At 34.5% G+C, this 13019-nt stretch overlaps 1 protein-coding gene across 1 annotated transcript in view; it reads right to left on the bottom strand.

Moving 5' to 3' along the window:
• The window catches only part of MACROD2 (mono-ADP ribosylhydrolase 2), a 1942726-nt gene that overhangs the window by 1451157 nt on the left and 478550 nt on the right, over positions 1–13019 (bottom strand). Inside the window, exon 4 of the mRNA XM_045078428.1 lies at positions 3339–3368. Coding sequence (XP_044934363.1) covers positions 3339–3368 — 30 coding nt within the window. The remainder of the gene's footprint in view (positions 1–3338; positions 3369–13019) is intronic.

Raw genomic sequence — 13019 nt, 5'->3', positions numbered from 1 at the left:
TTAATTTTTAAATATAGCTTTCCAAAAATCAGACATACTTTAGAGCAATCCTGACATGTCTAGAAGTGCATAAATAAATTTAAACCCATCAATGACCTACTTTAAAGAAAGAAATTACAGCCATCTTAAATACTTGTAATTTATCTTTATGATGATGCCAAGTCACTAATTTTAGAATTCAGAAATTAGAAATTATGGCATAAACTGCATTTTAGCAAAATCAACCATCTAGAGGAAGAAGTAAAGTATATACTTCAGGTAAATAGAAACCTGAATTTGCCTATTCCTGAATTTCTTGACACTGCTAAAAATTCATGATATTATCTTCTCACACAGATTAGAAGAACCATAAGAACATACAGGCCAAACACTAGAATTAGTTCTATGGACACCAACTGTATTTCCATGCATTAAAAACAAAGCAGCGTGGCAAGGCTTTCTGAACAGTAGCTGGCCTTCCCATCATGGCAGGAACTACTTATTGCCTATCAAATCCTCCACTATCCCCTTCCTTCTTAGGGGACAGAACACCACTTCTATTCCATTTTTAGGTATTTATCTGAAGAAAATGAAAAGGCTAACTCAAAGAAACAAGCACCCCTATGTTCATCACAGCATTATTTACAATAGGCAAGATATGGAAGCAACATAAATATCCAGGGACAGATGAATGGATTGAAATATAGGAGATCATGTGTGTGTGTGTGCGCACACACACACAACAGAACAGTACCCATCAATAAAAAGAATGATATATTGCCACTTGCAATAACATGGATGGACCTAGAAGGTAGTATGCTAAGTTAAATATGTCAGACAAAGACAAATACCATATGATTTCATTCATATGTGGAATCTAAAAAGCAAAATATCATTAAAAATAAAATAAAAAACAAAACAGATAAGCAATAAAACAGACTCAAAGATACAGAGAACAAACTGATGGTTGCCAGAGGGCAGGAGGGTAAGGGGATGGATGAAATAGGTAAAAGAAATTAAGAGGTACAATCTTCCAATTATAAAAGAAATAACACATAAGGATGTAATGTGCAGCATAGAGAATACAGTCAATAATATTATAACAACTTTGTAGGGTAACAGATAACTAGACTTATAGTGACCATTTCATAATGTTTGTAAATATTGACTCATTACGTTGTACACTTAAAACTAATACAACACTGTATGTCAACTCTTCTTCTATAAGAAAAGAACAAATAGGAAGGAAAGGAGGAAGAAGAGAGGGGGGAGAGGGAAGGGAGGGGAAGAGAAGAGGTAAAGAAAGGAAAAAAGAAGGAAAGAAAGAGTCTCACTCTCTCTGGTAGTGAGGTCTAAATAACCTGCAGAAACTTCTCTGACCCTGTTCTTGGTTCCAACTAAAAAGAACTTTTTTAAATATGTCACTCCACTTGTCACTCCTTCCTCTAATACAGATGACCTAATACCCATCTGCTGTATGCCAGAAGTACAAAGTTCTTCCCCCTTCCCCCCATGGCCATTCGAAACAAGCATGTTTTTTCCTTAAAATTCTGTTTGTGATTATCTACGCTTGGTTGAAACAAAAGACTTAAACTTGGCACATGTCAACCTGTGTATCTGAGATTTTCCTCTATGAAAATATATTGTTATTTTTATTCCCTTTGTAAAGCAGTTAAGATCACCACGTTTTAAATAGAAAGGTATCATGGATAAGAAATAACCAGTATTAGTTAAATATAACCTAGCCAGAATAAAAAAAGAAAAGAAAATACAACATTAAGCACTTTTTCATGAGTGCATTGCTTCCTGGAATGAAATTATATGTATCCATTAATGACCCTTTGATAAGTTTAAGGCTAATGTAGACTTTCAGAGAAAACTACTTAAAGAAAATAACCATCTTTTAGGGGCGACCTTTTTTTATTTTTTGCCATCTTTTGTACTCCTCCTGACCCCCATATCTATAATGGCTAGAGCCATTTATTTACTCCAGTTACTACCATGGACCTGAGTTCCATGTACTAGGAAAAAAGAACAGAAAATTAAGAGCTTGAATGCTTGATGACACCATGGAATTACCATACAACAAGTCTAGTTTACATCTAGACTACTTGTACATGAGACAGATTTATCCTATTTAACAGTATTCATCAAATTGCTAAAATACCAAAATTTTGTTTTATAAGAAAATCAGCACTACGGGCAATTTATTTTAATGTCTTCTTGACAAGAGACACCTAGAAATAAAAATTTACTGGGATATTCCCAGTAAAATTTCCCAAGGAAAAATTTCCCTTCTCATTTCCCAAAATTACAATGTGAAATCTTATCAATTTATATTTTCTAAAGTAATTTAAGGAAGAAGACAAGAGATACTCTGTCATAGAATGTGCATTAACACGTGATAATATAAAGAGTACTTTCTCGATTGAACTGTTTTTCTATTATTTCTATTTCCAGGATTCTGTTTTCTAAAAATCTATTGATTCCTATATAGGAACAATGATTAACATTTTAGTTTCCAAATAAAATTTACCCAGTAACTTCTTCATGATAGCCAGAAAATTTTTTGAAAGCCTAAAGTTCTGTGCAATCACATTTTCTGCAACTATGTATATGAAAAGAGGGAGCAAAGGGAAAAGAAAAGTAAAAGAAAAAGAGAGAAAACAAATGTACTTATATCCATCTGGGTCTTAAATGAGAAGCACCCTATCTATTGTATAGTTTTCCTCCTACTATATTATATATAGATGGACTAGGAAAACTTTCATCTTTCAACATCTCCACGATTTTAGTAATAATAAAAAAAATTCCTAGTATAGGAATCTCTCTTCTTCATCCCAATTTGATCTCATTCATTCTCCTCTAAACAAGCTAAGAGAAAAAGCAAAGTCCCAAGAGTAGTATCTTTTTATTTGTCACAGTAAGTGGCTGATGTATCAAGCTCTCACACTACAAAGCCATAGCTTTTTTTTTTTTAAGTCATTATGATGAAAAAAGAAAAATACCTAAATCCACAAGTTTCCAAATGTACTGTTTTAGAATTTATATTAAATGTGACTCCATCACCTACTACATGTGTATTTGTCTCAATAGCTTAGGGCTGTTACAGCTTGTGCCAAAGTAAAATACAGTTTGAGGAGAAAAGAAACAGTATTCCACATATTTTGAAGTCTTAAAATAACATTAAGGCAAACCAATGTATTTACTTTTATTGTAAGTTATTTTCTAGAAGATTATCACTTTTGTGGTTAATAATTATAGCTAAATTAATTTTCTTTAAAGTGTCATAGAACTTAATATCTTGTGGTTGGTGTGGTTAAAAATATATTTTAAAATAAGTGATGTTCAGGACTTACCACCTCCTCCTCCAAGAAGACTGGCATTTGCTGTTTAAAACAAAACAAACATAAAAAACATTAAATAATACATAAGAACTATTTAAAGCAAAACAAACAAAAAAACATAAAATAATACATAAGAACTATCATATGCCAGATAGTTTAAGAAAAAGCTGGTGGTGATCATGTCTCAGAAATACACAAAGAGTCACATAATGTACTTTCATATAAGGATAGATTTTATTACTCTTTATGATGGTATGAAAATTAAAATAATTCACTATCTCTTTTTTCTCTTCAAATGACTATATTTATATGTATTCCCTTCTAATAAAATGAAGTACATATTGTGATTCTTTTATTTTCTATTCTGTATCTAAATTAATCTTCTATATTCTCTGATTTATCAAGTAGAGATAGAATAATGTTATTTAGGCAATTCAGCAGTTTCAAAGGACAATGTAACATAAAAGAATAATAATTTGAATAAAACATCATCAAATAAAGCTATCCTAAGACATTGTGCAGTAAGAACCCTTAACCAGTAACAGATTTATTACTTTTAGCACTAACTTTTTCTTTGAGGAAAATAAAAGCATTTTTGTAAAACAATATTGTGCCATATCTTACATAGTTACACATTATCCTAGCACACAGATTTATAGAAGCCAAATAACAAGCAAAGTATAAGATAATTCTACTTGAATTTCTTTCAAGAGGTCAAATATTCATAAAATTCCATTGAAGGTTTCTGCTGAAGTAGTAAACAACCTTATGCCTACGTTTATCTAATCATTATAACATCCAGAAAACAAAAGGTTATACAAACTGCACTGAGCTTTATTCCATAGAGTTCTTATGTATCCTAGGCATAATCTCACGCCATTATAAAAAAAGAAATCCAACAACAGTAAAAAGAAAGTGTGTGGCATCCAGGGTCTCTTTCTTTGTGTAAAAACTTGAACTACCAAAACACAAACAAACAAAAAAACAACCAAAGAAATCATTTAGGAAAGAGAAGTAGGAGTCTTTAACTTGAACTTCAGTGTGCTGTCCACAAACCATTACAGTAATTAAGAGAAGCAAATACCTAAGCGTTACTGATCCCATCAATAAGTAATGGATCATTTTAGCAACAAATGCCCATATTCATAATTTCATGAGGTTAACTATGTGATAATTTTATACAACACTAAAGTTTACCATGAAAATGTATAGAGACAACATTCCTTTTAAGGTTATCAATATGTCAATATTAGAGCATCAAATCTTATTTCATATTATCTTCCAAGGACAGGACAATCTAATTGCTGCTTTTGCCTTCCTCTCAGTACTATTTCCACAAACATGAACTAGATAGCAATGGCATTTATCAATCATAAATAAAACACACTTCTGATGTCATAAAAACAGATGGTAGCCAGGACTTAATGTCCTGCACTGAATCAAAATTTGTACCTGTTAAAGTGGTACCTTGTTGCAAGGGCATGAGGAAAGAAGTTGTGAATTCTATTTTGGTTCCTACACCCTTCAGTGAATGGCAGGATTTCCATGATCAACCCATGTCTCTTGGATAATTCAAGTATTTTCTAAAATCTCAGCTACCTACATTTATAAAACCATATGGCACTTCACACTCCTGCTGATTATTTATTAATTTTTAAAATTATTTATTTTTATATGTCATTGAGAACTACTTCCCTATCTGTAAGTTTTCCAGATCCCTGAAACTCTGTTTTCTTCCACCCTTCACATATTCAGTCATAAAGAAAAAGGTATTTCCAAGAACAAACAACAATGAATGGTAGCTTTTCACTCAAATTATCATGGCCAGGAGCACAATAACACAATGCAGCTACTTTTACCTAATGTTTAGCTCAATAAAGATAGAGGTCACCTGTTTTGAGAACATAGCCCAAGGTCCATCTGTTTAACTAGGCACTTATCCAATAGATGAGGGTAGATGAATAGGCATAGGTACAGGAACTAGAACCCCAGTCCTGGAAAACTATCAAGTCAATTTATGTCAGATGTGTGCTCATGTCTAGATAAGTGTATCTGGTCACATTTTAATATCAACATAGAATTACTTTACCAAACTGTGGCATTCTGCATAGTGTACCACCACTGTGTGTGTGTGTGTGTGTGTGTGTGTGAGAGAGAGAGAGAGAGACAAGAGGGGACATGGAATGGCATCAGGAGAGGGAGAGAGAATCTTTTCTTCTTTTTTTTTTAAATTTCTTTTCGGGCGTAACAGTATTTCATTGTTTTTGCACCATACCCACTGCTCCATGCAATACGTGCCCTCCTTAATACCAACCACCTGGCTCCCCCAACCTCCTACCCCCCGCCTCTTCAAAATCCTCAGATTGTTTTTCAGAGTCCATAGTCTCTCATGGTTCACTTCCCCTTTCAATTTTCCTCAACTCCCTTCTCCTCTCCATCTCCCCATGTCCTCCATGTTATTTGTTATGCTCCACAAATAAGTGAAACCATATGATAATTGATTCTCTCTGCTTGACTTATTTCACTCAGCATAATCTCTTCCAGTCCTATCCATGTTGCTACAAAAGTTGGTTATTCAACTTTCTGATGTAGGCATAATACTCCATAGTGTATATGGACCACATCTTCCTTATCCATTTGTCCATTGAAGGGCAGTTTGGTGACCATGGCCATTGCTGCTATGAACATTGGGGTACAGATGGCCCTTCCTTTCACTACATCTGTATCTTTGGGGTAAACACCTAGTAGTGCAATTGCAGGGTCATTGGAAAGCTCTATTTTTAATTTCTTGAGGAATCTCCACACTGTTCTCCAAAGTGGCTACACCAACTTGCATTCCCGCCAACAGTGTAGAGGGTTCCCCTTTCTCTACCTCCTCTCCAACACATGTTGTTTCCTGTCTTGCTAATTTTGGCCATTCTAACTGGTGTAAGGTGGTATCTCAATGTGGTTTTGATTTGAAGAGAGAGAGAGAATCTTAAGCAGGCTCCACACCCAGTACAGAGCTCGACACAGGGCTGGTCTCATCACCTCAGCCCTGATTAATGACTGAGACAACCAGGTGCCCTAACTTTTAAGATAATTTCATGTTCACTACTATTTATGTAATAGAACTTAATCTAGGGTGCTAAAATATACTCTCTCTCTCTCACACAAACACACAAAAATATATATATATATATAGAAAAAATATATATATTATATATACATATATATATTTTTTCATTCTAAGGAATTCTAAGAACTATAATCCGGGTAATGACTTTTCTAAAGAATTCATGAAATTTAAGCCTATTTTATCAATTTTTTTAAAAGATTTTATTTATTTATTTATTTAACAGAGAGTGAGGGGAAGCATTCCCAGGCAGGGGGAATGGGAGAGGGAGAAGGAGGAGCCTGTTGCAGGGCTTTATCTCAGGACCCTGGGATCATGACCTGAGACAAAGGCAGACACTTAAAGGACTGAGATACCCAAGTGCCCCATCAATTTCTGTTCTCAAAAAAAAAAAAAAAAAAAATTTAATGAAACATTTATTAGCAAAAATATCGAGGGAATTTTCTTGAGTAAAAGTGACATAAATGAAGGCAAATAAAAGCAAACCATTATCAGGATTTCAAGTATTACATTTACCTTCACAAAACACCTTATATATAACACAACTGATGCTCAACATTTATTGGCCAGGTGGGTGAATATTTCTTCCATTTTACCAAAGTGAAATGACTTTTGTGTGTCTAAAATTAATAGTCATTTAATTTCTACTTAATTATCTCTAATAGATTGAGTTACATCCCAATTAAATAGGAGCCCCTAAAGAGAAGGTCTGATTTAATAGTTTGGACTGCATCTAAGAAGCTCTCAATACATTCTTGCTAATAATGGAAGAACTGTAAGTTTAGTCCAATTTCTTTTTTGTTTTACAGGTATGTGTTTACTAAAATGTGTGGGAAAAGCAAACTTTGGTCCTTTTTCTGTCTGTAAAATCGAAAAATATTAAAGAAACTTTTAAAATTTCTTTGGAAATATTTAGTGATTAAGAATGTACAAAGTGGGAGACACACAATAAGTGACTCTTAATCTCACAAAACAAACTGAGGGTTGCTGGGGGGAGAGGGGTTGGGAGAAGGGGGTGGGGTTATGGACATTGGGGAGGGTATGTGCTATGGTGAGTGCTGTGAAGTGTGTAAACCTGGCGATTCATAGACCTGTACCCCTGAAGATAAAAATATATTATATGTTTATAAAAAACAAAAAAAAATTTTTAAAATCATAAAAAAAGATGTACAAAGTATGTTTATGTATTTCTGTCCCTACCTAATTCCCTTGCTAGAGGGAATTTTGAACATGCCTCTTGTTATTCTCAAAGCCTCACAAAGAAGGAAAAGGAGAAAAGAAACAAAGAAAATTTAAAGTTTAGGAGCATGATATCACCACTTCTAAAATAAGATTTAAAAATCTCTTTTCTGAGCATTCTAACCAACACTATCTTTATTCACATTTTCCTAAATAAAATACCCTTTCTATTACTAGAGAGGTAGAGGAAAAAATCAAGTTAGTAATTGTCTCAAAAATCAATTCAATGAGAAACTAAAATGAGCCCTTACAAGTTAATGAATCTGTATATTGCACTTTTTCGTGCCCCCAAAATAACAACTCAGTGAGATGAACAGTTTCATTGTTTATAAAGCAAAAAACAAAAACAAAACAAAACAAAACAAAAAAAACACACTGAACATAAAATGGGAGATTTACTTAAATCTAATTTCAAAGTGGCAACTATGGAGAATTTACTTATCATATCCTCACCAAAAGATTAATTTTTTAGAGTTTTTGAAAAATTATTTTCTTCCAACCGCACTCAGTTATGAATTTTTTAATGAAAATTATCAAATTTCTATAGGTATATTCACTTTTAAATTATCAAAACCAGAAAATAATACGATATAGGAATCCTTTTTGTGGGATAATTAGCCTATATAAAAAATTACCACATCACTTACCAATAATATCATTATTTCATGTGTTTCTCAGAACACAAAGGGAATGTTAAACTACCTTCTTTCTAAAAACACTATCTTGAATGTCCCTCTGTGTGTGTATATATGTTTGTGTGTGCATCCATTTGTATCTTTTTATAAATATAATTAAATTGTGGATCAAATGATTTAAAATAAAATTACTATATAACAATCTTCCTAATATTACTGGGAGTTCCTAAATGGAATGCATGTCATACATCATTAGAAATGTAAGACAAAGCTACGGTTTATCAGACATCTAAAGGACTTTTCCTTGTAATATCTCAAAATCCTTTTTAGTCTGCATAGGCTAATAGAAAGAGCCAGATAACCTATTTCAATTATGTCTCAGTTTCTAAATAGCTCAGTGATTTGGGTAAGTCATAGTCAACTATCTGATTTATCTTTTATCAGGAAATTTAGAATTATCAGGGATAGCAAACAAATTTCCAATAATCTTCATTTATTAATTAGAAAAGACTGTCAGTACCTCTTGATTTGAGAAAGACTTTAAGGCTAAATCTAGGGTTAGTGGGAAAGAGAGCTATGCTCAGTTAATAATACTGATCACAGTCAGAGTAGGGTAGAGAGAATTGAAATGGCAGCTGACATGCCATATATTGGACATCTCTGCATCAGATAACTTCTCTTATTTTTGACAGTTCTCTTAGATTTGGCAGTTTTTGAGGCAACAAAATTTTACTCAGTAATCTTAAAACACAAAACAAAACACAAAACCACTAACCTAACATATGCCCTATATTTTGCACACTTAACAGCTCCTGCTGTTTGTGAGTCTGAAATATGGTAGCTCCCATTTATCCACAGGGGACACCTCCCAAGACACTCCCAGTAGATGCCTGAAACCTATGTATACTATGTTTCCCCCCCCCCTTTTCCTATGCACACCTATGATAAAGTTTAATTTATAAACTGGGCAAGTAAAAGATTAAGAACAATAATTAAAAAATAAAATAATTATTTATAAAGTACTATAAATATAAGTATTTATAAGTATTTATAAAGTACTATAAATATAAAGTATTATTTAAAAAGTTATGTGTATGTGGTCTGTCTCTCTCTGAATACCATGTACGGCACTCACCCTTCTTGTGATGATGTAAGATGAAAAAATGCCTACCTGAGGAGGGGAAGTGGGGTGAATGACATAGCCATTACATGCTTTGTTAGACTACTACAGACCTTCTGACGACAAGTCAGAAGGAGGATCACTTGCCTCCAGATCAGGTGGTTGACCACCGGTCACTGAAACCCCAGAAAGTGAAATGCAGATGAGGGAGGCCTACTGGAATCCAGACTGTGAAACAATCCAGACTTGGGAGAGGTAACTCAGGTTGACTGTGAGCTAAGCTGGCCTGGTAAATGTCTGAAACAACTTGTATTCCACTTGCCAAGTAATTTCTATTATCTTTACAGTAATTATTTGTTTTCCACCCCATTTCTACCCCCACCCAAGACTACCTGACAAACAAGCAACGGCCTGAGACTAGTCTTTAAACATTGATTAAAAGTATTTGTGCAGAGTTTCTGTTTGCTTTTCATCATTACAAAGGAAATTGTAGTAACTTTCATACTAACAGGATCCTAGCCACCCAGTTCAGTTTATTTATTTTGCTTCCTTATTACAATAGAGCACATGGGATGTCAAATTATTGTTGGTGAAAAAAAACTTCCCCAGAAGCTCTACCTAACACACCACTCTATTCACAACATGTTATCCTAAAAGACTCAAAAGCTGAAATGTCACCTTTTGGAATGGCACATGTGGTAGCCCCTATACTTTGAAACTCAAAATAGGAAGTGCTAAAACATCTAAGATTAAAATCCCAGGCACATGCATTACTTCAGAATTACTTCATATAGGGAGCAACCATTCCAACGGACAGCTATGGAAATACAATCTACCCAAAGAAATACAGCCATCAGTTTGGCAACAACTCTCTGTTCATGCTTTACTAGATTCACACCTTCTAAACAAAAGCAATGGAACACCAGAGGTTTGGGGCAATAGTATAATTTCCTGTTTTGAAGCTGACAAAGAGAGAAAATTAAGCATAGGCTTAACTACTTCACATGTAGAAACCAGGCATAAATACATGATTAATACTTTACATTTCATACTTACTTCAGGATTTAAAGGAACCACTGATTATTCCATGGTCTGTGTGTTTTGTATAAGCTGCAACCTACTATGAAGCCAAGAATAGAATACAATGAGCCCTACTGTTGATGAATGGGTGAAAAGGCATCAGGAATTAGAAAATTTACTTGGGAATATTAACAAATATAACAAAACAGAATTACTTCTGTTGAAGTAGGAGGAAGGAGCAAGAGTTGCCCCTCATTAGCCAATCTGGCTCCACCAGCCACCATTTTGTGCACTCAATGACTTCAAGAAATACTGCAACAAGGGAAGAAAACTGCTCATTTTGCCCAACTCCTTCATTTTACAAAAGCCAGAAGTTAAAGAGGATCAATGATGTCAGGTGGCTTGCCTAGGATCAGACCCAGGAGAGGAACCTATCATACAGTATTGCCAACCAAACTAGAAACACACACACACACAGAAATGTGTTCTCTACTACCTGACCATAAAAAAAAAAAAAAAAAAAAAAGCATTCCTATGAAACTTTTTGTAAACTAAAATGGCATAAAGCAAAAAAGTAATCATCTTTAATTTACATGGAAATTTTTTTTTTAGCATTCCCAGACCCAAAAAATGACCTCTTTTGGGCTTTTCTGATACCTTAGGACATATCTTGCTAATGGATACACAAAATAATCTGCAATAAGGCAGAGATGTTCATAGGTTCAAAGGTATGATAGTTTGATGCTGAGATGCTGAGCCTAGTTCTCAGGGAAGGGAGCCTGGTGGGGCCACTCACTGCTCAGGAGGCACGGTGCCTCTGTACTGGCTCACTGCAAAAAATACTGAATGCTCTTTTCACTTCTTTGATAAAAGCAAAAATCCTCTTCAGTTTTTTTTCAGTTAGAGAAAATAAGTACCAACGAAGGTGTTCTGTACAAGTTAGGTGGTATAATAAGAACTTTTGAAAAGCAGGGGATACCTGTGTGTGTGTGTGTTTGTGTGTGTGTATATATATATATATATATATATATATATATATATATATATATACTTTTTTTCCTCCTCATAAATCACATCCAAAAATGATAACAAAACATAATATGCATGGAGTCTAGTAAATGTTATGCTACTGAAGACCACCTAATTGAATTATAAAAGGGTGAACTAAAGCATTGGCAGTTCCTACAGCTCCCTAATGCAATGTAACTAATGCAAAATGAGAGGAATCAGCACATGCTTTTATGTACCAGTCATCTTTCTCGACACTATATTCCGAATCAGTTGTAATTTTGATGATGATAACACTGGCTCAGTCACAAAAATATGATTACTTAAGTAACCCAATCTGGACTTTCCAAAGAGTGAACAAGCATGTCTAAATAGGGAAAATATGAGTTCAAATGTGTATTAGCTTTGTGGTTATAATGATACAAGACACTTGAACAGCAGTTTTAACTTGTCTTTGATAAGAAAGGTTTTGAACACAAACCAATTTCAATTTGAAAAATAAAAGATGTGCTTATTTAAGGGAATATGATACACTTTTAGCCTGATTAAAACATAAGCCTGAACTTGCACCCTCACTTACACACTTCTTGGGAACACTAATATGTTTTAATAAAGCTAGACAGTCTTTGTGAAGAAAACTCCTTTACATGGTTGCCTTGTTTCATATTTCTCTTAATATTATGGAATCTTTATTTCTCTCCTATAATGAAACAGCATTGAGATTTTTTTAAGGGTTATTTTTATTACACTTTAAATAAATAAGACAAAAGAAAAATTCTCATAGTGAATTGATGGGAAGATTGAGACAAAGAACCTCAGAGATAAAGGATTTGGGGTTAAGGAAAATGCATAGGATTGCTACCTGGAGAAGACTCCTTCACGGCTGTATTTGTTGGTATCAACAGCACTATGCACAATTCTTAGCACAGAGTAGGTACTGAATAAATATGTGCTAAATAAATAACTAAGGGAGTAACTGGAAGACAGGGGAATAGGAGAGGGGAAAGGGAAAACTGTATTTGTGGGACAGCTGGGAGAGCTACAATAATAGGTAATGGCTCCTTCACAGTTTAACAGCAAGTGGGGCTGTGTCAGGAGAAAGCCAAACAGATCAAGGTCCAATTCCAGACTCTATCATCGTCTTTGAGAAAGTTATTGAAACTCCAGCTAATGAACTAACCATCTGGAATGTCCATTTCTAATCAGTAATTTGGTAAAATGGTCATGATACAGGTTTGCTGAGCACAATGGGAATGATAACTAAGTAAACCACTCCACAGCACCTGGCACTTGCTGAAACCCTATAAACATCAGCTCCTGATCCATGACCTTGATTGATTGCAGTGCTACCTCTGGTAGTCACATTGGAAGTTAAAAACAAAACAAACAAACAAAAACCCTGGGGCATCTGAGTGGCTCAGTTGGTTAACCATCTGTCTTCAGATCGGGTCGTGATCCTTGGGTCCTGGGACTGAGCCCCTCATAGGGCTCCCTGCTCAGCAGGGAGGCTGCTTCTCCCTTTCCACCTTCTCCCCCACAACCACCACTTATGTTCT

Source organism: Mustela putorius, unplaced genomic scaffold, assembly GCF_011764305.1.
Source record: "Mustela putorius furo isolate JIRA1106 unplaced genomic scaffold, ASM1176430v1.1 tig00000253_pilon_pilon_pilon, whole genome shotgun sequence".
NCBI lineage: Eukaryota > Metazoa > Chordata > Mammalia > Carnivora > Mustelidae > Mustela > Mustela putorius.
Note: the sequence above shows the minus strand (reverse complement) of the source record. Positions and strands in the feature narration are given on the sequence as shown.